The sequence below is a fragment of the Sitophilus oryzae genome, unplaced genomic scaffold, assembly GCF_002938485.1.
Source record: "Sitophilus oryzae breed Bouriz unplaced genomic scaffold, Soryzae_2.0 scaffold_1177_pilon_pilon, whole genome shotgun sequence".
NCBI lineage: Eukaryota > Metazoa > Arthropoda > Insecta > Coleoptera > Curculionidae > Sitophilus > Sitophilus oryzae.
The window spans coordinates 517,123-540,890 of record NW_022145812.1 but is presented as its reverse complement, the minus strand read 5'-3'; the positions used below and the strand labels follow the sequence as shown (position 1 = coordinate 540,890).

The 23,768-nt window shown below is 31.1% G+C and overlaps 1 protein-coding gene across 1 annotated transcript; it reads right to left on the bottom strand.

Moving 5' to 3' along the window:
* Positions 1-603: 603 nt before the first annotated feature.
* Positions 604-23,495, bottom strand: LOC115889702 (transient receptor potential cation channel protein painless-like). Its single transcript, XM_030909763.1, has 3 exons — positions 23,387-23,495; positions 2,531-2,762; positions 604-2,417 (listed from the first exon to the last, which is right to left on the bottom strand). The coding sequence occupies exons 2-3, from the start codon at positions 2,536-2,538 to the stop codon at positions 1,232-1,234; spliced, it is 1,194 nt and encodes a 397-aa protein (XP_030765623.1). The 5' UTR covers positions 2,539-2,762; positions 23,387-23,495; the 3' UTR covers positions 604-1,231.
* Between the last annotated feature and the right edge of the window lie 273 nt (positions 23,496-23,768).

Sequence of the window (23,768 nt, the reverse complement as noted above, 5' to 3'; positions counted from 1 at the left end):
AAATATATTAAACTTTAAAATACATCAAAGTTTTAAGGTGCCCATTTATCGTGCCGGTGAATGTATTTCAAAAACTATACATTTTAGTCATATACTTTTCTAATGAAACTCGCTATTTTTACTAGAATCCGAAACTATTTTTTTACTAGAATCCGAAAATGAGTTAATATATAGGGTGTTCCATTACAAAAAAACACAACTTTGATGTGTAACTTTTTTGGGGACACCCTGTAGAACTATATATAATTTTAGAAAATGCTTTAAATTGGCTTACATAAGCTCACAAAATATCACTTCAATACAACAAACTTTTGTTCTCCTTACAAAAACAGCGTAGTATATAACGCGCCACCCTGTATAATTCGATTTCAATCAAAATTTCAATGATTAGAATATAAGCAGAATAGGTATAGCTTATGCATTAGGTTTATTTATTTCAAAAATTTACTTAAAAAAAATTAAAAAATCCAAAAATTAAGAAGGAAATAACTAAGAATTTATTAAAATTACTAGAACAAAAAAATAAAAGCAACAAAAAAAAATTGGTAAATATTTTGGTATTTTACCTATAAAACACAATACAGAAGGTTTCACATTAATACATTCACAGTAATTTAATTCCGAGGTAAAAGTCTCTGGGCACTCCAGTAACGGGATTTACTGTCACTAAAGACTATCACTATATTTAAATAACATGATAGATTTGCGTCCCTCTGTTGTGTATTAAATGGCGTTAACAGGTTTAGGACCAGGAAATGGAAAACCCTTTGTTGACCTTTGGATGTATATTCACAATTCTATCAAGACTATTTTCAGCTGAAATGTGTCACGCGTAAATATAAGTAGGATTTGTCACTACTTATGTTTACGCGTGAAAAAAAAAACGTTTAGTCCAAATAACCTTGACAAAGACATATATTGCCAAGGTAAAGACAAATATAGCATTGACAAAAATATATACCTAGAAACGTCGGCAATTTCTTAAATAAAGAGATTTTTATTTCCTGGTCTCTAAACCTGCGAACGTCATTTCATTTATATTTGAATTTCTAAATTGGTAAATTATAGTTAACTCACATGAAGGGGTGATATAATGGACATATAAGGATATCTGATTATTTTTGTATAAAATATAACATTACTAATTATGTTAAATTAAATCTCAATGCATGTAATACTATTGTTTTCTCTATTTTCGTATTCCTTTATTTTGAAGCATTGAAGCATATTATTAGTCACATACACCAGAAGGCCCGGCCTGCGGATCCGGTTCGTGGACCGGGCCTTGCGACCCGTCCTGCAGAGTTGGCCTTTCACCCAAATTACAAGAGTTTTGAAACGGGGGTTTTAAAACACTCAAAATCTCAGACAGTGTTTTTCTAATATCGATGATATCAATATTCAACCCTTGCTTTTCATTCTCGATCTGAAATAGTTCCATGATTTCTATTCCAACTCGTTCTTTCCAAAATTTCCATCGGTAATGTTTAGATTGATTATCATTTGAACCCTTATTTTCGTTTACAATTAATTGGTAAGGCTTATTTTCTTTGTCAAAGATAGGTTTTACTTCCTTGAAAAATACTTTTTTAATCCAATTAATTTTATATTTGTAAATCAAAGTTTCCGCAATTTGTATGTTATATGCCAAGGTTGCATAACCAGTTAATTCTGCATTTTGTTTAATAATTTGTATATCGCTAATCGCCAAACCATTGAGCAGGTTTAAAAGAACAATGGGTATCATGAAAATAAATAAAACAAAAATGATTTTACCTATTAGTGGATGCATGTCGAAATTTATATTTCCAGCATCTAACTCTCCAGTCATCATAATTATAATTTTAAAAAGTGATTCGGTGAAATTGACAAACGATGTATTTTGATACTCAAATAAAAAATAAAGGCTAATTGTAAAAGCGATTAATAAAACCGAATACCATAACAAAAATATAAAGTAATTGACTAAAACTGTACTAAATATCGCCATATTCGTAGAACAGTTTGGTGCTATACTAAAAACCATCATTAATTCGAAAGCTGCTAAAAGAATCACTATAGAAGAAAATTGTATTTTACTGTCATATATGAATTCAAGAACCACCATAACGGCCAAAATAAATGAAATTAACAGTTCAAGCAAATTATCGTACCGCTGTAAATAAGACGTTTTAGTTGCTATATATTCATATCCTTCTCTAAGGAGCAATACTGCTAGACTAAAAAATAAAGTTATAACCCGCATCGGTTTGTAATCTTTAAAACAAAAATACAGAATTATAGCTACAAAGAACATGGAATAAACGGTTATGTTCATCAGAAATATGTTGTTCCAGTTTTCCCACTTCCGAAGTAAAAAGGTAGCTATCACTGGATGTCTTATCAAGTGTTTCAATCTGGTGGAAGTACTCATATACCTAAAATTTGAAAAATTTAGTTTCTTTTGTTTATTTAATCATAGTATAAGGTTACAAACTTTAGTCTTAACCATATACTACAATTTTATATAATTTTTCTGTTATTGATTCACATCCTCATTTTCGGTAGTGGAGTTGATTTTTATTGGTGAAACGAGAGATCGATAATCAATTTGCAGAAACCGCAAATTTTCATCATGCGATTTGATTTCAACACAATTATTTAAATGTTTTTCTAAAATACTAGGTTTTATATATTCAATTAGCATCTTCCCGATATGATTAGTGGAGCATAATGATGCACCATGTTTTAAAAGATCCTCCATAGTCTCAGAATCGGCATACCTAAAATGTAAAACGTATTATTTCCCTAATTAAATTGAATAAGTTAAACTAATTTAATTGAAACTAAAATTGAATAATTCCTAATTATCTAATTTTAGTTTTCAACAAGGGAAATCGACACAGCATAAAATATGTAATAAGGATGTCCTAATATTCTGTGAACATAGAAATACTACGTATTTTTGAAATCAAAATAAGTTCACTGGTCAAAATTTACCTCTATACCAAAGTGCTTCGTTTGGCCTCTAGAGGGCATCAAACTTTAAAAAAATATACTAAGTGACATTGAAAATAGAACACCCACTAAATATTATTTAATTTTAATTAATGTTTGTAAGCATGTTTATTATTGTATGGAAAAGAAATGATTATAATTTGAACGCCGTCAACACACTAGTTTTCATGCTATACATGTTTTTGTTAAAATTCCAGTCATCCACCCGGCTTTTGCACAGTTTGTTACTTATTCTGCTGCAGAGTAGTTTCAGGTGTTTTTCTGAGTTTAAATACGTAGACGTGCCAATTTTAGACAACTCAGTGATTTTTATAGGGGTCGGATTGCAGGTTTGCGGGAGGCAGGATAATAATTTCGAGAGATTGCTGATAGGATCCATAGAAGTGTTTGCACTGTTGTCAATTGTTGTAGAGCTTACTTTCAACAGCATCGTGAACATCGTGCCAAAGGTACAGGGCGTCTGAGATTAACCACTGAGAGTCAAGATCGCCGTTTAACGCAATTAGCTGTCAGAGACCGTTCGGCCACTTTCCGAGCAATTGCTATCCAATGGTTTACGGAACACGGAAGACTCATCACGATGCGAACTGTTTACCGACGAATACCGTCGTTTGGGCTGTTTTCTTTTCGGCCTCATTGGATTTTACCATTGACCTCTGAACATCGACGACAACGTCTAGAGTGGTGCAGACCCTGACAAGAATGGGGCGCAGAATGGAATCTATCGTTTTTAGTGATGAGTCGCGATTCTGTTTCGGAATGCACGACAGTCGGGCGTGAGTGAATAGGTACCGTGGAGAATGGCGGAATCCACAGTTTCTCATGGAGAGGCACGTAAACCAAGTTGTAGGAGTTATGGTTTGGGGAGCAATCGCATATGGTAGCAGGTCACCTCTAGTATTTGTTCGAGGTAATATGACAGCCCAACGCTATATTGAGGAAATTGTGGAAGCTCTTCTCTTACCATACTTACGAACGCTTCACGATCCTCTATTTCAACAAGATAATGCCCGTCCCCATGTTGCTAGATTAACTGTGAACCGCTTACATAATGCCCAAGTTAATCTCTTACTTTGGCCACCAAGATCTCCAGATCTCTCACCAATTGAACATGTATGGGATATCATGGGTAGGAGACTGACAAACTTACCACATCCTCCTCAGACACTAGAAGCTCTTCGGCATGAGATACAGTTAGATACTTAGTTAAGACAAATCATCTGATTAGTTCCATGCCCAGACGGCTCAACGAATGTATAGAACATCGAGGTGGTCCAACACATTATTAACAAGGACAAGGTAAAGAGCCAATATTTTCACTCCAAATTTTATCATTTACGCCTTTTGTCAACCTACATTCATGTACAAAAGATTATTAAAATCAAACAAATTTTAGTGGGTGTTCTATTTTCAATGTCACTTAGTATAAATACATTTTTTATTTAATACTGCTTTGGTAAGTGCTTTAACATTTCACTTTCACAAAAAAAAGAAAAAGTACGGTAAGGGTGAAAACTACCTCCACTCTTAAGTAAATTTTAGTACAAATATTTTCCAACTCCACTGAAGACATTTTTTTTTCGAAAAATAGTGCCTCTAGTATTTACTACATTTTTTCTGTTGTAAAAAAACGCCAAATAAGTTATATGACTATGTCCGTGAGAACCAGCGTCATCATCGCTCTAATCCCAAGGATCCACATCGCCAAATCAGTAGGATCGTGAAAAACCGAGTTTAACTATTAAATCATTTTAATAAAAAAATTATAATAAATCGAAAAAACATTACTACTTTAACACCCTGTCGATACGAAACAAAGCAGAATCGGATGTATGTTGATATGAAAAATCTTATTTTAACATTGAAAATGTTTCTGTTATCCTATATAAGGGAGCCCAAATCGAATTAAAATGCTACATTTGCCACACCATGACGTCATATATACAAGGGTATAGGAAATCTCGACGCAGCGGCGGCAGTCGGCCAGCGCGCGCAAAAACCATTACATCGCTAATTGTTTATTGATATATCTTTATTAGTTTAAAAGCAAAAAATATGGGGTTTGCTTTGTTACCTTGTCAAGACATAAGCGAAACTTTTAAATTGTTTCTTTTTTTCATTTAGGCCTTCGTTTTTCGTTAAATGAAAGTTATATTAAAAAAAATCTATTTTTAAACCAAATTTTCGCATGATTGAAATGAGGTATTCATGTTTAAAGTTTTTTTCGGTCATAAGCGCTAATGGAAATGTTTTTTTGTAAATAATTATAAAAAATTACTCCCTACGAAGACTTTATTTTGTACTGGTCCAAAATATAAGTATTTGTTTTCTCTAAACGGTGGTATTAATATATCGATTTTTGATGATAGTGCCGTTTTTCCCGGTCTAATTTTGAACTACTTTTGGAATAAGGGTCCCCATATCACGTACTTGTACTTCGTTCCCTGAAAAATTCAGCTTGTGACACCGAAGTGGGATGCATATATAAAAGATCAACGGGTTTTTTTTGTTACATCCATCCCGCCGAAACCGCCTCACCAGTCTTGATGATTCTTTTTTTAAATGAAAGGTATATATGTCTAGATTTGTTAAGAAGTATTATTATATCGTTTAATCGGTATTTCTTTATGTGAAACGAATAAATATTAAAACATACCTGAAAAACACCTACACAAAATACCTCCAGAAATCAATTATTTGTCATTGTCAGTGGTGTGTCAGTTAGATTATATATCAAGTTTTAAGATATTTTAGGGGTCAGTTCATACCACCAGCTTTAGATTCATCAATATTAGCACAAAGGTTCGTTTAAAGGACATTAGTGATTAGTGAATTAGTTATGCAAAGCGATTTTAGAAAATTCATCCTCTTAGAGTGTAAAATTATGTCGAACGATTTGTTGTATGAAAATCATTTACCATCTGGTCCAGAAGAATGAAACTCTACAGAAAGAAGAATAAGAAGAGATTTTTGAAATTCATCAACCAAATGGCTAAAGTTAGTAAAAAATTATATAAACCTTCGTGACATCTGGATTATATACATAAAAATTTGCACAAAGGATCATTTAAAAAATATGAGTTAATTATTTGGACATAGGGATTTATGAAATTCATACTAAGGGTATGAGTTGGGAATAGGGTAGAATTGGGAATGAAAGTTTGCTGTACGAAAATGCATTACTAAAACATCTAGAAGTATAACATATTATACAAGGGTTTATTTAGTGACATCAATAATATGAACGAAATATTTATTTTTCAAATCATCCTTCTAGGAATAAAAAATAGCATATAAAGAGAGTATTTAGTGTTCTGGAAAAATAAAATAAAATCAGGGGAGTATATCAAGGAAAGCGAAAATTAAAAACTTTATATATCAAAGCTATTTATTTTAGTAATACAGTTTATAGGGGACCATAGGTAGGGTTCTATCCATAGAGGGTAAATGTCATTTCACTATTTATTATTTTCGAGAGATTTCCTTTTTTCAGATTTTGCAAAATCTCGACTTTGGTTCGAGTTCTAAAACACCTTATATATAATTATTAAGAAATATAAAACCGCCACAGAAGAGCGCCATAAACCCTCTATCCAAACATACATAATTAGTTTCAGTCAATGGAAGTGGTTAGAAAAATTTGAAAAAGAGTTTTAAAAAGCAAGATTTCAAAATCATTTTGGGGCCAAAATTGAACTTCTTTGAAATACTTTGACTTCGATAACTTCTAGAATTATTAAGATTATTTATTTCAGACGGGTCTAATTAAAAGTTTTATTTTTGATATACAAAGTGTGTCCTAAATTCATATACTGGGGGATGAAAAAACGGTTTTTAAATTTTCGGATTTTTTTACATACATAATCCATATCCATACATATAAAAGCTCAAAGGTTTTTTTTGTTATATCCATCCCGCCGAAACCGCTTCACCAATCTTGATTCTTTTTTTAAATGAAAAGTATGTATGTATAGATTTGTTATGAAGTATTTTTATATTGTTTAATGGCTATTTCTTTGTGTAAAACGACTAAATACTAAAATATACCTGAAAAACACCTATACAAAATACCTCCAGAAATAAATTATTTATTTGTCATTGTCAGTGGTGTGTCAGTTAGATTATATATCAAGTTTTTAGATATTTTAGGGGTCAGTTAATACCGCCAGCTTTAGATACATAAATATTAGCACAAAGGTTCGTTTAAATGGCATTAGTGATTAGTGAATTAGCTACGCAAAGCGATTTTAGGAAATTCATCCTCTTAGAGTGTAAAATTATGTCGAACAATTTGTTGTATGAAAATTTCTTACTATCTGGTCTAGAAGAATGAAATTCTACAGAAAGAATTAGAAGAGATTATTGAAATTCATCAACCAAATGGGTAAAGTTAGTAAAAATTTATATAAACCTTCGTGACCTCTGGATTATACACATAAAAATTTGCACAAAGGATCATTTAAAAGACATGAGTTAATTATTTGGACATAGCGAATTTATGAAATTCATACCCATAGGGAGTAGAATAGGGAATGAAAGTTTGTTGTACAAAAATGCATTATTATTACTGTCCTCCATTCATGCAGTTGTGCAGCTCTGAACTGTTCAAGAACGCGATACTCTCACTCCATTCAATTGAGTCATAAAGTTCAGAACTGTTCTGCGCCATATGGACACCCATATCCTAGGCTATCGCGCTCAGCTCCTTTAAGAACCGTTCTGAGTAGCCCAGGGCGTAAAGCTCTGGAACTTGAAATTCGCGAATGGAAGACAGCATATAACATCTAGAAGTATAAAATTTTATACAAGGGTTTATTTAGTGACATCAATAATATGAACGAAATATTTCTGAAGTGTTCAATATTAAATGTAGATATTCTTCAAGTTATGTGAAGTAACAAGTAATGTTTCCGGTGAGACCGCGTATTATGTCACCGGATTTTGTTTAGTATAAAGACTTTTTTCTATAGAAAGAGTTTTTTCTATATTTTTCTTTCAAAATAAGACTAACTTCTTCTTATTCTTTTAAATATTACAGTGTTTCTTTTTCCTAAAATGTTATACTTAATTTTCACTTAAAGTTAAAAAATTACAAATGGAGAAAAATATAAGTTATTGAATAAAGTTTATACAAATCACTTTACCATAACAAAAAAGTAACAACATGTCATGGCGGAAGATATTCAGGTGGTATTTCACACATTTATCTATTAAAATCGAGATTAAAATATAAACTTGCGTAACATGTTATACATGAGATAGAAAGTTTCAGAATCGATTAATACGCAATACGCTACGCAGTCAACTTGTTCCTATGCGCGGATGAGCGTCTTCAAGACTCTTCCATCGGCCAGGGTCACGACGCCGCCGAAGAGGAATCGGCCTACGTTTAGTTAAACAGGCTGGACACGGTGGACTACGATATTGGCTAGTCTGAATATTTATAAAAAATTGCAAAATAAAATATGTTGGAAAAATAATTAATAATTTATTAAATTATTTTATTTAACTGATTAATTTTCATTGAAAAGGCATTTTTGCAATTCGCCACTATATTAGATAAAAACTAAAAAACTCATATCAAATTTAAGTTTTGCGATTTTGACCTATACTTTTAACAAAATCTGAACACATTTTAAAAAAGTTTTTGATAATAGTTGTGTAGATTGACTACAAGTTGTATAACATAAATTTCTACGACCGGTCTACCAAGTGGTCTGCAGCATTGCCTTGTGGTGCAAACGTGGGCCTGTTAATCTGTGACGTGACGCCAAACCAAACATTCAAGAAAAACAGAAGCGTGGCTAATAATTTAGTAATTTAAAAAAAATGTCTTTTAGATACAGTAGTAGGTATTAAAAAGTTTTGTGTTTAAATGGGGTTTGCCTTTAACAGTTAAAAAATTATATCGTAAAGTGTAACTTTCCGTATAAGAATTCTTTATCTGTCATCGATCATGATCTGTCATCATGTTAAACTGATGTTTTGTATGTTATTTTGTTTTTTTGTTTGTTTGTTTAATACACTCATATTAACACTAATCATATTTTTACGTTTTTATTCATCATTTTCAATGCCCCCCGGTTGCATCTTTGTAAAGGACTGTGAATTTTTACGTGAGGAATCTCCCCACGAGAGATGGCACATGTTTTTTGGAACACCCAACGGGACAGACTAGAACACCGTTTCTTAACCTTTTTCAGTTCGCGGATCCCTAAAAAATCAAGCACAATTTTAAGGACCTCTCAAATTAAAAAAAAATGTGTGTGCACTATGTGCGCATATTTGATTGATTCTGGGGTTGAACTATACTACCAGTTAAAATATTTGCACTTATTTCTGGGACACCCTGTATAGGCACTTTAATAATTGAAATATGGACAGGAGCACTTAAAATCACTTCATAGACTATACCAAATATGCAAAAAAAATCCAATAAAAAAACCACAAATGACACATTAAAATCTGCATTATCTGAAATCAAACTATACTTAAACGGCTAATACAATAATAGTGACGATAACGCGATGAGCAGTTTTAAATAATTAGATTATTCCGAGTTATTATTGCATACGTGTTTTTTTTTAATTATTATTGTAATACAGTAGCATTCCTTCAAATAAATTTTAATTTAAGTATTGTTAATATTGTCATATTAATGATTATAGCCCGTATGATTTCTAAAATAAAAAAATCAAGCGTGTTTTTATCAGAATTATTAAATAATTAAAAATAAGTAGAAATAGTTAATATTTATTAACTTCGTAAGTGGTTATATTTTAATATAATTAGAGACTATCTTAAGTTTAAATTATAGTAAACTTGTATGAGTTTTAATCATTTCCCATATAACACACAATATCCGCAGGATATTCATAGAATGTCGAAATGTCCCATTATAAGATCATCTTATAAAGACATCTATAGGATATCCTCCAGACATCCAGAAATCCTGGAGATGTCTCTGAATAGAATATCATCCAGCTGAGATATCCAAACATGCTCATGATAATAAAATATCCTAACAATATCGTCTAGATATTTAGGAAAAATAAATAATATACTACTTTTTATATTACATAAAATGCAATAAACCAGATAGATATATATTACGTCAAGGCAACAAAATATCCTGTTGGTATCTTCTGGATGATCTGAATATTTATGAGCTTGGCCACTCCCACTAATACAGAGAATTTAAAACGCCCGCGCAAAAAAATTCCCACAATCCATCTCGTCAGTTGTTTATTTTTGTTGGTTTTTGCATCGTGTATTATTCAGTTCTTTGATTTAGTGAAATTCGAGGTGAATTCGGTCATTTGTCGATATTGAATGGGCTTAAAAATAACTGAAACTAACAAAACTGGTTGAGTTTGACTTAGTTTTTTCTTATACTCATAGTTCTAGCCTTGTTATAGCAGAAATTCTATCCTAACCTCAACTAATGTCGAATAACGACGAACAACTCAAGGTGTCACAATGAAGAATTTGTGACAAAATTATAGGTGAAAATTTGTTAAAAATCGCTTGTTCTTTATCCTTAAACCCATTTTCGTGTTTGATCTATTCAAACAGAAATCCTATTTTTGGGTTTAAATTGTGAGTTTCTGGAATATGTGGTGTTAGAAATTATACCTGTATTCTGTGTGCTAACTTTGATGTAAACTGTTGCTGCTGGACATAAACTGCTAGATTCCATAAAGGGTAGTATAATCTGGTATAATACCATACGATCGAAAAAAACGGCGTCAGAGGTGGCTTGGAAATGAAGATTGCTGTTATTTTGTACGTAAAATTATATGGGGAATGTCATCGATCGTAATTTTCAAGTCAATTGAACGCCGTTTTTTTTCGACGGTACAGTATAAATTGAAAGCTCTTAATTCATACAAATAAACTTCTAAATTTTGACTCAAAATTCATTGACATAATATGTAGGTATATTTTAGAGCTGTTAATAAAAATATCCAATGAATAACGTCAAAATGTGGCTAAATAAAACTAAATCGCGAACGTTTTTACTATAAACTAAGGATGAAGTAAGTATTGTCAAATAACAGTCCTCATATAATGTCCTAAAAATATTCTATAATGCTCCCAACATCATCCTTGTATTATCCTCGAAATATCCCAAATAATCGTAAAAGGCTTGCCTAGGGATGTCTTGAAGATGACTTTTTTTGTCCCACTTGGATATCCCCTAAATATCCTCCTCTAGTTTTTGGATATCCCTAAGATATTTACTATATCCTTGGTGGATATCCTCAAGATATCTATAGGATTGTGTTGTGTTATATGGGTTATATTTAAAATGTTAGGGAAGACAATATAGATTTTAGGCAAGAGAACTCAAGGGAAGGACTGTGTAACTAGTAATTAACACTTAACAATTTTTTTACTTGATATTTTTCTGGTCGTTCACGTTGCGCTTTGACTCTTCATTGTGTCACACTCAATTTAAATTTCGGATATAATGCAGAACTGATAAATTGGACCAAATATATTAATTGCAAGGTATGCAAAGAAATATTTTTAAAAACTTTGCAAATGCTTAAGGCATGCAATAATTTTAAAAAATTTCGACGTGAGATTACTTCATAATTCTTGGAGTCTTGAATGATAAAGATTTGAATTATTATGGGTCTGTTTTGTTTAAGTAGCTAACAAATAATTTCAAAAACTCAACTATCATAATATAATGGTAGCAAATTTTTAAAAGTATGCATAGGTATAATGTTCTATGTTAACTGGACATTCTGAATGTAAACTAGGTATAGTTGCTGCAATCGATAATATTTTTTGTTGCTTATTTTCAGCACAACAAAATCCGTTATGATGAAACGAAAAAAAATACCGTTACTCATATTATGGGCACCTATGTATTTTTAATTTCATAATGATGTTTAAAAATACATAGGTACATACTATGAGTAGTGGTTGTGACGGTTTTTTATTAGGTATGATGAAAAGAAGCTGCAAACTAAATTATCGTTGGAGCCAACTATATTGTAATTTATTTTTATCTATAGTAACTATGCACGGTAGGGGTTCAAAATATGCCTAAACTGTGAGGCAAATCCATTCGAGTATAAATTAACATTTACATTCCAAGTATCTGCTTGATCTACCGGCACGCCTTTCACCCTTATCCCCTTATTTCTATAAAAAAAAATATTATGATTTATAACTTTTAATTTTTATTGTGAAAATTGGTGAAAAGTAATTTTGGCGAATTTAAATTTATGGGCCATCCATAAATTTAAATTTACACCTAAGTTCGAATATTGGTTAAACCTAGGAATACGCAGGTAATAGCCCGAAATATGCAAAAGAAGAAGTCGTGACCGTGATCGTGGCCATTCACGAATCCGCACACGTTCATCTCCATCATTACTATTTTCCTCACTAAATTCTTCACTTTTACAAAAAGCCATCACAATAAAAATCAAATATCAAAATTATTTAACGTTGCCAACGTTAAACTTGTTCACAATTATACGTATCTGGAATATATTTGTGAATAGCGATCAATGATACGTTTACGTTAGAATGTCGGAGTGCTGACGTCACAAAAGTCAAATTACTTTCCAACAAACAAGGTTTAGTTCTTTTATATTTCTATTGAGCTCTTCCAAATGACGCCACAAGTTAATATAAAATGTAATAAAACAGGTGATTGCTGACAACCGCCGACTTGTGTCTGGCATTTTCAATACGCCTATGATGGTTGCGCATGTTGCAAAATCTGTGAATTTTTTATTTAAAAAACGGTCAATTTTCCGAAAAAACGCTTAAACAGGTATATTTTAATTTGTTTTTTATATATTTTAAGATTTTTTAAAAACGTATACAGGGCGTTTTGAAAAATCTGGTCATTGATTAATCACGATCCTGCTTTAAGCGCTTGACGTAAAAAGCTGATTTTTGGAAAACGGATTGATTTTGGGGTGTAGAGGTTTGATAAGAAGGGATTTTTCTAAACTCAAATTCTAAGGGGGTGAAACCACCCCTCAAATATTAGAATATTTTTTATTTAAAAACCGGTGAGTTTTTCGGAAAAACTCTTACACACGTTTATATTATTTTGTTGTTTTACATATTTTAAGATTTTTTAAAAATTTATACAGGGTGTTTCATAAAATATGACCATTGAGTAATCACGATTCTGCTTAAACTGCTTGACGTTTAAACCTGATTTTTGACAAACGGATTGACTGTGGGGTGTAGAGGTTCGATTAGGAGGGTTTTCTCGAATCTCAAATTCCAAGAGGGTGAAAACGCCCCTCAAATGTTACAATATTTGTTATTTAAAAAACGGTTATTCTTTCGGGAAAAAGCTTGGATACGCATAATTTATTTTGTTTTTTTACATATTTTGAAATTTTTTATAAAATCATACATGGTGTTCCAAAAAGTTGGGTAATTGATTAACCACGATTCTGCTTAAACTGCTTGACGTAAAAAGCTTATTGTTGGAAAACGGATTTTTCGAAAGTCAAATTCCAACGAGATGAAGCTACCCCTCAGAAAATATTACCAAGTTATATAATAATACCCCATATTGTTTTTTCTCATGCTGACATAAATGTGAGGAAATTTTATCCAGTTTGTATGTTAATGGAAATTCTTGCTTTGCTTAATCATCACCATTACAAATGATTAATTCGATGCGAACGAAGTCGCGGATACACGCTAGTATATTATAAGTGTCTCTTCAAGGCAATACTTTTCTGCGATATCCCTCTTAAAGAAGTCAGCTACAACAGTCCATGTTCAGTTTAATTATTGAAATAAAAAACAAACAATAATAATTGTAAACAAGTCGAACTAAAAATAACACAGCCTATTGTCAATCATCTAGACAATACAAACCAATAGCTCGTACTCCCTGATGAAGTTCAAGCACACTTTAAATTTTTCAAACAAGAAGAGAGCTAAATTTCAAATGTACATACAGGGTGAGTTTCCTACGATGTTCTCTATGGGTATCTCGAAAACTACTGGAGATAGAGAGTGGGTTAAATCGGGAAAGAACTGCAGTTTTGTGGGGTCATAAATATGCGCCTTTCAGATTTTTGAAAAAGTTCATAGCTTACTAGATATTTCGAAAAAAACAAATTTCGGCTATTTTAAAAGTTGTTCCTAATTCCATTATTCCAAAATAGCTTATATTTTAGACAAAAAGTTTTCAGATAAAAGTTGTAGATAATCATATCCTTTATGAGAATGTGGCCCTCCGTTTTCTTCTAAAGCCTGTCATTTTTGATATATGACACAAACATATGTTTTTTAACATTGAAAATGTTTCTGTTATCCTATATAAGGGAGCCCAAATCGAATTAAAATGCTACATTTGCCACACCATGACGTCATATATACAAGGGTATAGGAAATCTCGGCGCAGCGGCGGCAGTCGGCCAGCGCGCGCAAAAACCATTACATCGCTAATTGTTTACTGATATATCTTTATTAGTTTAAAAGCAAAAAATATGGGGTTTGCTTTGATACCTTGTCAAGACATAAGCGAAACTTTTAAATTGTTTCTTTTTTTCATTTAGGCCTTCGTTTTTCGTTAAATGAAAGTTATATTAAAAAAAAATCTCTATTTTTAAACCAAATTTTCGCATGATTGAAATGATTATTCATGTTTAAAGTTTTTTTTTGGTCATAAGCGCTAATGGAAATGTTTTTTTGTAAATAATTATAAAAAATTACTCCCTACGAAGACTTTATTCTGTACTGGATCAAAAAATAAGTATTTGTTTTCTCTATACGGTGGTATTAATATATCGATTTTTGATGATAGTGCCTTTTTACCCTGTTTAATTTTGTACTACTTTCGGAATAAGGGTCCCCATATCATGTACTGTGATGTACTGTACTTCCATCCCTGAAAAATTCAGCTTGTGACACCGAAGTGAGAGGTAACGTCAAAATAAGCTTTAATCTACCTACATCATCATAGGTAGGTGTAGGTACTCTAGGTAAATTCTACCTAGACAGTAGCTGAACTAGCTGACAGTAGTAATTAATTTGTTATCCGATAAGTAGTTGTCATTATATAAGTTTAATCGTCTTATACCTCCTATAACGGTAGGTTTTGGATTTTTCCTGATTGGTTTGTTAAACAAAAATATACTGGGCATATAAATGTCTGTTACAGGTTAATTCGTTAAAGAAATATGTTACACACATATTATTTTAATAATAATAGTATAATAGTAATGGCTATATTATGTTATAACACATTATTGAATTAACAATTGAAAACAGTATTGAATGTACTTATTTTAACCAATGCATTGTTTTGTTTTTTTAATCTCACAAATAAGAAATATTTTATAGTTTTTATTATAAAAAACAGTGATTATACAATTTATTTACACCCCTTACACTGTTTTCTGTAAGGGGTGTAACCAGGAGTATATTTCGTAACCTTTTACGATATAAGAGGGCACAAAGTGTTTTATTACTTAATGCTTAAAATTTAATAATATATTTGTACATAAAATAAAATAGACTAGAAAGTCAATTAATTAATATTGACGTAATTACTAAATAAGTACAAGATTTTTTTTCTAATTATTTTAGTGTATTTTTAGTCACCGAATTATAAAGGAGAGATATCCAACCATTGCATTATTTTACTCACAAATAAATGTTTTATGGTTTTTATTATAAAACAACGATTAATTTATTATACACCCCTTAACCCAAACACTCCAAGGAGGATATTTCGTGACCCCGTATTTAAAGTGGACAAGGTTTATTAGTCAATGTTTTAATTACCCAGCGTCTTTAATAAAAATCTAATGTAATTTTTCATAGAAATGATCTGACATGAAAAGCAAATTTTATCAAAAAACTTTTTGATTATCTACAAGGAGTAAACCGCTGACAAATGTCTGTATACTAATGCCAAAGTAATGCCAAAAATACAAATTAAATACCAAATTTCTCATATAATGCCCCACTAATGCCAAGCTGATTCCAATATAATACCACTAATACCACGAATAATATGTAACACATTTGTTTCACGAATTAACCTGTAACAATACTGGTAGGTACGTGCACAGATTTTTTCCTAGGTAACTTAAAAGTCGTTAAAAAGTCTAATTATATTTAAAGAAGATATAATTCCAACAAATTACATTATAAGGCCAATAATGCACAAGTAATACCATTAAAATTTTAGCGTTTTTAACTTGTGTAACATATTTCTTTAACGAATTAACCTGTAACAATAGTGGTAGGTACGCGCACAGATTTTTTCGCTAGGTAACTTATTAAGTCGTTAAACAGGCCTATAAAAGCTATAACAACATAGGTAACTAATATTTATAATTTAATTCGAGTTTTAATCTCAAATAATAAATGTTTTTACTGGTGTATTTCTGAAGTGTTCATTATTAAAAGTAGATATTCTTCAAGTTATGCGAAGTAATAAGTAATGTTTCCGGTGAGACCGCGTATATGTCACCGGATTCTGGTTAGTATAAAGACTTTTTCTATAGAAAGAGTTTTTTCTATATTTTCCTTTCAAAATAAGACTAATTTCTTCTTATTCTTTTAAATATTACAGTGTTTCTTTTTCCTAAAATGTTATACTTAATTTTCGCTTAAAATTAAAAAATCACAAATGGAGGAAAATATACGTTATTGAATAAAGTTTATACAAATCACTTTACCATAACAAAAAAGTAAAAACATGTCATGGCGGAAGATATTCAGGTGGCATTTCACACATTTATCTATTAAAATCGAGATTAAAATAATAAACTTGCGTAACATGTTATACACGAGATAGAAAGTTTCAGAATCGATTAATACGCAATACGCTACGCAGTCAACTTATTCCTATGCGCGGATGAGCGTCTTCAAGACTCTTCCTTCGGCCAGGGTCACGACGCCGCCGAAGAGGAATCGGCCTACGTTTGGCTAAACAGGCTGGACACGGTGGAGTACGATATTGGCGAGTCTGAATATTTATAAAAATTTGCAAAGTAAAATATGTTGGAAAAATAATTAGTCCATACATATATAAAAGCTCAAAGGGTTTTTTTGTTGCATCCATCCCGCCGAAAGCGCTTTACCAATCTTGATGATTCTTTTTTTAAATGAAAGGTATATATGTGTAGATTTGTTATGAAGTATTTTTATAGTGCTTAATGGCTATTTCTTTGTGTAAAACGACTAAATACTAAAACATACCTGAAAACACCTACACACAATACCTCCAGAAATAAATTAGTTGTCATTGTCAGTGGTGTGTCAGTTAGATTATATATTACGTTTTTAGATATTTTAGAGTGAGTTGATGCCGCCAGCTTTAGATACATAAATATTAGCACAAAGGTTCGTTTAAACGACATTAGTGAATTAGCTACACAAAGCGATTTTAGGAAATTCATCCTCTTAGAGAGTAAAATTATCTCGGAACAGTTTGTTGTATGAAAATTCCTTACTATTTGGTCTAGAAGAATGAAATCCTACAAAAAGAATTAGAAGAAATTTTTGAAATTCATCAACCAAATGGGTAAAGTTAGTAAAAATTTATATAAAACTTGGTGACCTCTGGATTATACACATAAAAATTGGCACAAAGATAAAGCAAATTTATGAAATGTATACACTTAGGGAGTAGAATAGGGAATGAAAGTTTGCTGTACGAAAATGCAATACTATAACATTATAAACCAGACAGTATAAAATTATATACAAGGGTTTATTTAGTGACATCATAACGAAATATATCTTCCTCAATTATCCTTCAAAGAATAAAAAATAACCTATAAAGAGAGTATTAGTGCTCTTAATAAATAAAAAAAGATGAAAAATAAAAAAACATCTATGCTCACTAGCTCTCTATAAAGAAGTAGAAAATCATTTAAATCAATGCATGAACGATTCGAGGTGTAACGCGAACGTAGAACGTAGTCGCGGGAAAAAGCTAGTAATTTATTAAATTATTTTATGTAACTGATTAATTTTCATTGAAAAGGAATTTTTGTAATTCGCCACTATATTAGTTAAAAACTAAGAAACTCATCAATTTTAAGTTTTGCGATTTTGACTTATACTTTTTACAAAATCTGAACACATTTTATAAGAAAAAAAGCTTTTGATAATATTTGTGTAGATTGACTACAAGTTGTATAACATAAATTTCTCTACCTAGTGGTCTGCAGCATCGCCTTGTGGTGCAAACGTGGGCCTGTTAATCTGTGACGTGACGTACAACAGCCAAGAAAAACAGAAGCGTGGCTAAGAATTTAGTAATTTAAAAAAAAGTCTTTTAGATACAGTAGTAGGTATTAAAAAGTTTTGTGTTTAAATGGGGTTTGCCTTTAACAGCTAAAAAATTATATCGTAAAGTGTAACTTTCCGTAAGAATTATTTATCTGTCATTGATCATGATCTGTCATCATGTTAACCTGATGTTTTGTATGTTATTTTGATTTTTTCGAGGTTTTTTTGCTTGCTTGTTTTTGCGGATAGGTGCAATCGCATAATTATTATTGATAAGGTTTTATTTAATATTAACATTACTACTTTTTCAGTGAATCTTTAAATCTGTTGTTTTTTTTAAGTTCGTTATTTAAACATATGTATGTAATACACTCGTATTAACACTAATCATATTTTTACGTTTTTATTCATCATTTTCAATGCCCCCCCCCCCGGTTGCATCTTTGTAAAGGACTGTGAATTTTTTTAAATGGAAACCATAGTTGGCCATGACTTCATAAAAAGCGCCATTTTTAAGCTTTTCAGCGATATAAGCTATAATATGTTTTCTTTGAAAAATTACTGAGTTATAGACAATTCTTATCATTTTTAAACAATTTAACTTAGTTAGCCATGGAAACAAGTTTAATCGCCTTTGCTCTCAGAAATGTGAAGCTGTCACATCCAATCTTCGTAAATTAAAATTACCAAAAATTGTAAATATGAATTTTTCAAATGAAGAAAAGCGTGTAGGATTATTGGTTCAACTTTTCTTGACCATACATTTTCGAGGATACATTGACCGGTGAATGTTACGTTTTTTAGAGAACGGTTTTCAAGACATGTTAGGAAAGTTAAATTTAGTTATAGCCAATTTTTATCTTTTTTGACTAATTTCAATAAGATTGCATGGTATTCTTATTCTGTTATGATTTATAACTTATAACTAGTCACAATATATTACTAAACGGTTCCTTACAATTTACATTGAACAAACTAAAACTTAAAAAAATAATATCACTGCATACACTTTAAGTTATTTTAGAAAATGTTCCGCCATTGTTTTGAGTTGTATCTTTTTAAAACTGAATTACTACCTATTCTCATAAAAGGACCGGTCGACTTAATTAAATTTCTCTAGTACGGCCACTCGAGAGCAACGACGATTGAACTTGTTTCCATGTTTAACTAAGTGAAATTGTTTAAAAATTATAAGAATTGGCTATAACTCAGTAATTTTTCGAAGAAAACATATTATAGCGTATATCGCTGAAAAGCTTAAAAAATGGCGCTTTTTATGAAGTCATGGCCAACTATGGTTTCTATTTAAAAAAACATATGTTTGTGTCATATGTCAAAAATGACAGGCTATAGAAGAAAACGGAGGACACAGTCTCATAAAGAATGTGATTATCTACAATTTTTATCTGAAAACTTTTTGTCTAAAATAGCTTATAATGGAATTAGGAACAATTTTTAAAATAGCCGAAATTTGTTTTTTTCGAAATATCTAGTAAACCATGAACTTTTTTAAAAATCTGAAAGGCGCATATTTATGACTCCACAAAACTGCAATTCTTTCCCCATTTAACCGACTCTCTACCTCCAGTAGTTTCCGAGATACCCATAGAGAACATCGTAGGAAACTCACCCTGTATATCTTTGAAATACCTCCTGGTTGTGAGACCTTAATGAACGATTTGTTAATAATCAATGAATGAGAAATAATCAGTACTACCAATCAATTGATTTTATTCGATGATTATGCTGCTGAAGATGATAAGATCCTACGGACTCTACATTTAACAAGCCTAATCTCTGAAAAAAACTCGATATTCTCCACACACTGAAGAATCAACTAATTGAAAATCAACCATATCTGGTAATTGACGAAATCAGCAAATATCCAAGCCTGCAAGTACGACTTTTGTACCTGGTAGTCATTATCTCTTGCATCTACCTGATGTACAAGAAGTTCTCCAGATGTTAACGTAACGTTAAACCAACACTTTCGAGAAGTATCCAGCCACCCCCTCAATCGCCATAGATGTATCTAAGAATGGAGGATTTATATTGTGTATTTTTATAGAAGTGCTTAATAGACATTATACAGGGTGTCCCAATATTTCGATATTTCGTGGACATAGAACTACTGTGTAATTTTGGAATCAAAATAAGTTTATTGAGCACAATTTACCTATATACAGAAGCGCTTCGTTTGTTCGTTAGAGGGCATCAAACTTTAATAAAATAAACATTTTTTAAGATATTTTAAGAACCGATTTGAATGAGATTTGGGGACCTATGTTATGGTAAGTGCTTTATCATTTGACATTCTCAAAACAGGAAGGGTGAAAACTACCCCCACCCGTACATACATTTTAATATAAATATTTTCCAACCCCACCAACAACCGATTTTTTTTCGTAAAATTCTCCTAGTATTTACTACACTTTTTGTCTATAAAAACGCCACTACTTTTGAGGAATTTTTTACTTACAACACTTTTTGAGGATTTCTTTTCCAAAGCTGACTTTCAAAAAGTGTTTCCTGTCACATCAAGAATTGTACGCGCATAAAATCTATTAGGGTAAACCAACCAGTGAATGAATGTGACCCAGTTAATGAACAAAATAACTTTATCTTGCTCTAATAAGGTATACGGCCATTAAACTCTATTTGTTGTCCTTTTTTAATCTAATTTACACTGCGTAGTTTACGACTAACTTGCTAAAATACAACCAGTTAATAAACGACAAGTGCAAATCGCTGTTCAAAGTTGTGGTCTGACGTTGTTAGTCTTTTAAGCGCCATTTTCTTTAGGGTAAGTAGATGCATATCCTATTATTAATGATGGTATTTAATTGTTCATAAAATATAAAAGCTTGGCAGTGTGTGAGAATATATATTTCAACAATTCATCGTTATTAATCCTAAAGTAAAACATCTATTATCTTTTAGGTTATATTTTCATTTAATGTGTTTAATAACTGGCGGGAAAAAAGTTCAAATTCCAGTGAATGAATGGCTGTTCATTTACTGGTATTTTATTCGATTATCTGAAATTGCTTTAAAATGACCCTTAAGCTTTGTTTACATATGTAAATCCATTAAAATACCTTAAATGCAATCAAAATAAATGCCAGCCAGTAAATGAACAGGATTTTGAATCGTTTACTTACTGGATATTGTTCCTGTTCATTTACTAGATTAGGCATAAGACCTTTTTGCAAATGATTTCTGTCTCTTATTATTAGGATAAGTGGCACTAGTTTTTGTTTTGGAGGTTTAATTTTTAGTATTATAGTTTTATTAAAAGTATTCGGCGGTTACTAAAAATAAATATTTTTTGTTGGTACAGATGGAGCGGAAATACACTAGATTCAAATATTCCAAAGAGCAGTTGTCACTGGGTATCAGAGCAGTAGAATCAGGCAGCATGAACTTAAGTGTGCCGCTAGGCGATAACTTCAACAAAATGGGTAGAATTTCATCAAGAACAAGATAAAATAAAGCGTCAAAAAGAGGAAGACATTAAAAAAAGAAAACTCGATAGAGAAAGAAAGCGAATGGAACAAGAACGAAAAAATAAGATCAGGCGACAGTATGAAATAAAGAGACCTAACAGAGACTTGAGTGAAAACCTGTCACTTTTTGAATTAAAGCTAAAACAAGAACAAGAAAGAAAAACATGCAAAAAACAAGAGAAAAAGTCAGAAAAGCGGAAGTGTGATAAAGATCAGAAAATCGGGCAGCAGTATACAAAATGGTTTAACAGAGATGATTCCTCAAGTACGGATGAAAATCTGTCACTATTTGAACTGAAACTACAAGGACAAAAAAAGAAAACATACGAAAAACAAGAAAAATGGTCAGATATGACGAAGCGTAATAATGCTCAAAAAATCGAAGAATCGGACGAAGAAGGAACTAAGAATAAAATTTCCCCTAAATTGTTATCAATAAGTTTAGAAAAATCAACATCAAATTTTGACTTAAGTGTTCCTTTTGTTAAAGGTGATTATGTCTCTAAACTATGAGGATTCACATTATCCTGTCCTAATAAAGGCTGTTAAAAATAATGAATATAAAGTTAGTGCTCTCCATAGTACATTTATTTATTTATCGTATGGCAAACACATGGTACAATAAAAGTAATATGTATACAAATATACACAAAAGAATATAGAAAAACATGTACAACACTCAAAATTATAAACAAAATATATACACTGACAGAGGTAAAGATAAAAAACATCCATAGTAAAAAAAAGAACACTTGGAAGTGGCCGTCACCACCTGATCAAAGTTGGTATTACTCGGATAAAATTGTGAAAAAAATTGCTGTTCCAATACCTCATAGCGCTGAAGGGACTTTTGTTATTAATATGTAAATGCAGCCATAATGTTTTTTATATTATACTCTTACCTGATTATGTTTATTAAAAGCTTATGTTTATTTAAACTTTAATTTTTGTAAAGCTTAATTTAATAAATACAACGTTCATTAACTGGTCTTTATGTGTTTATTTACTGACTTCTATCGTTCATTTACTAGATATTTCGCTTATTCGCCGAAAATTGAAATTTGTGAAACCGTATTATTTTATTTTTGTGTCTAGGTAATATTTTCTTAATTTTTCAATTATAGATAGTTGCCTTTGTACCAGTTTTACCCAATATTATATAAAATAAAAAATCGTGATTTATTTAAAGTTAATACTTCGGTTAACTGTTCATTCACTAGTCGATTGACCCTACGCGCTAATAATCTAGTTGGCGAAAATTTGGAATTTTATGTTTTATTTTATTTAGATTTATTGGATCACAATTTCCTCATGAGGTAACGTAAAATCAAAAGCCTTAATATTTCTTCCAAATAAAACACCTAATACACCACAATAAACCAAAACACTTTACTTTTGCACTGGATGCGAGCGTTTCGCTAACTGGTGGTAATGATAAATGTTAGCATTACCAGCACATGATTAAAACTGTTATTAGCTACGCGCCTCCAGTGCAAAAGTAAAATTTTCTGTGAGCTTGCAGCTCTAATATCATTACATAGTCAGCAATAATTTTTAAATTTTCAAACATGTCTTAATTTACAGGCATCTATATATTTATGTAATTTTTACATAATGAAAAAAAATGTTACCTAATAGCATAATGCATAGGAGGATTTGATTGTTCGTCTTGTCCATTTAGAATTGTATATATATTATTTGCTTCTTTTTCTTTTAAGTGGTCCATTATTATCTTATAACAGCTTTGAAATTTATGATCTTTCCTATCAAAATGTTTCAAAATACTACATAATACTTCAGTGTTTACTACAGCACCCCTCTCTAAAAGAGGTATAATTTTCTCATCCTCACCATGTTTTGCTACTTCCATAATCTGAAAATAACAACTTAATATTTAAATGACCTGAATTTCTGTAACATTATGATTAATTTGTATAAGAGTGTTTTTATTTAAGTGAAATATTATATTTATTTCAGTAATATTTTGCACATGCTTTTATCAAACAGCTTATA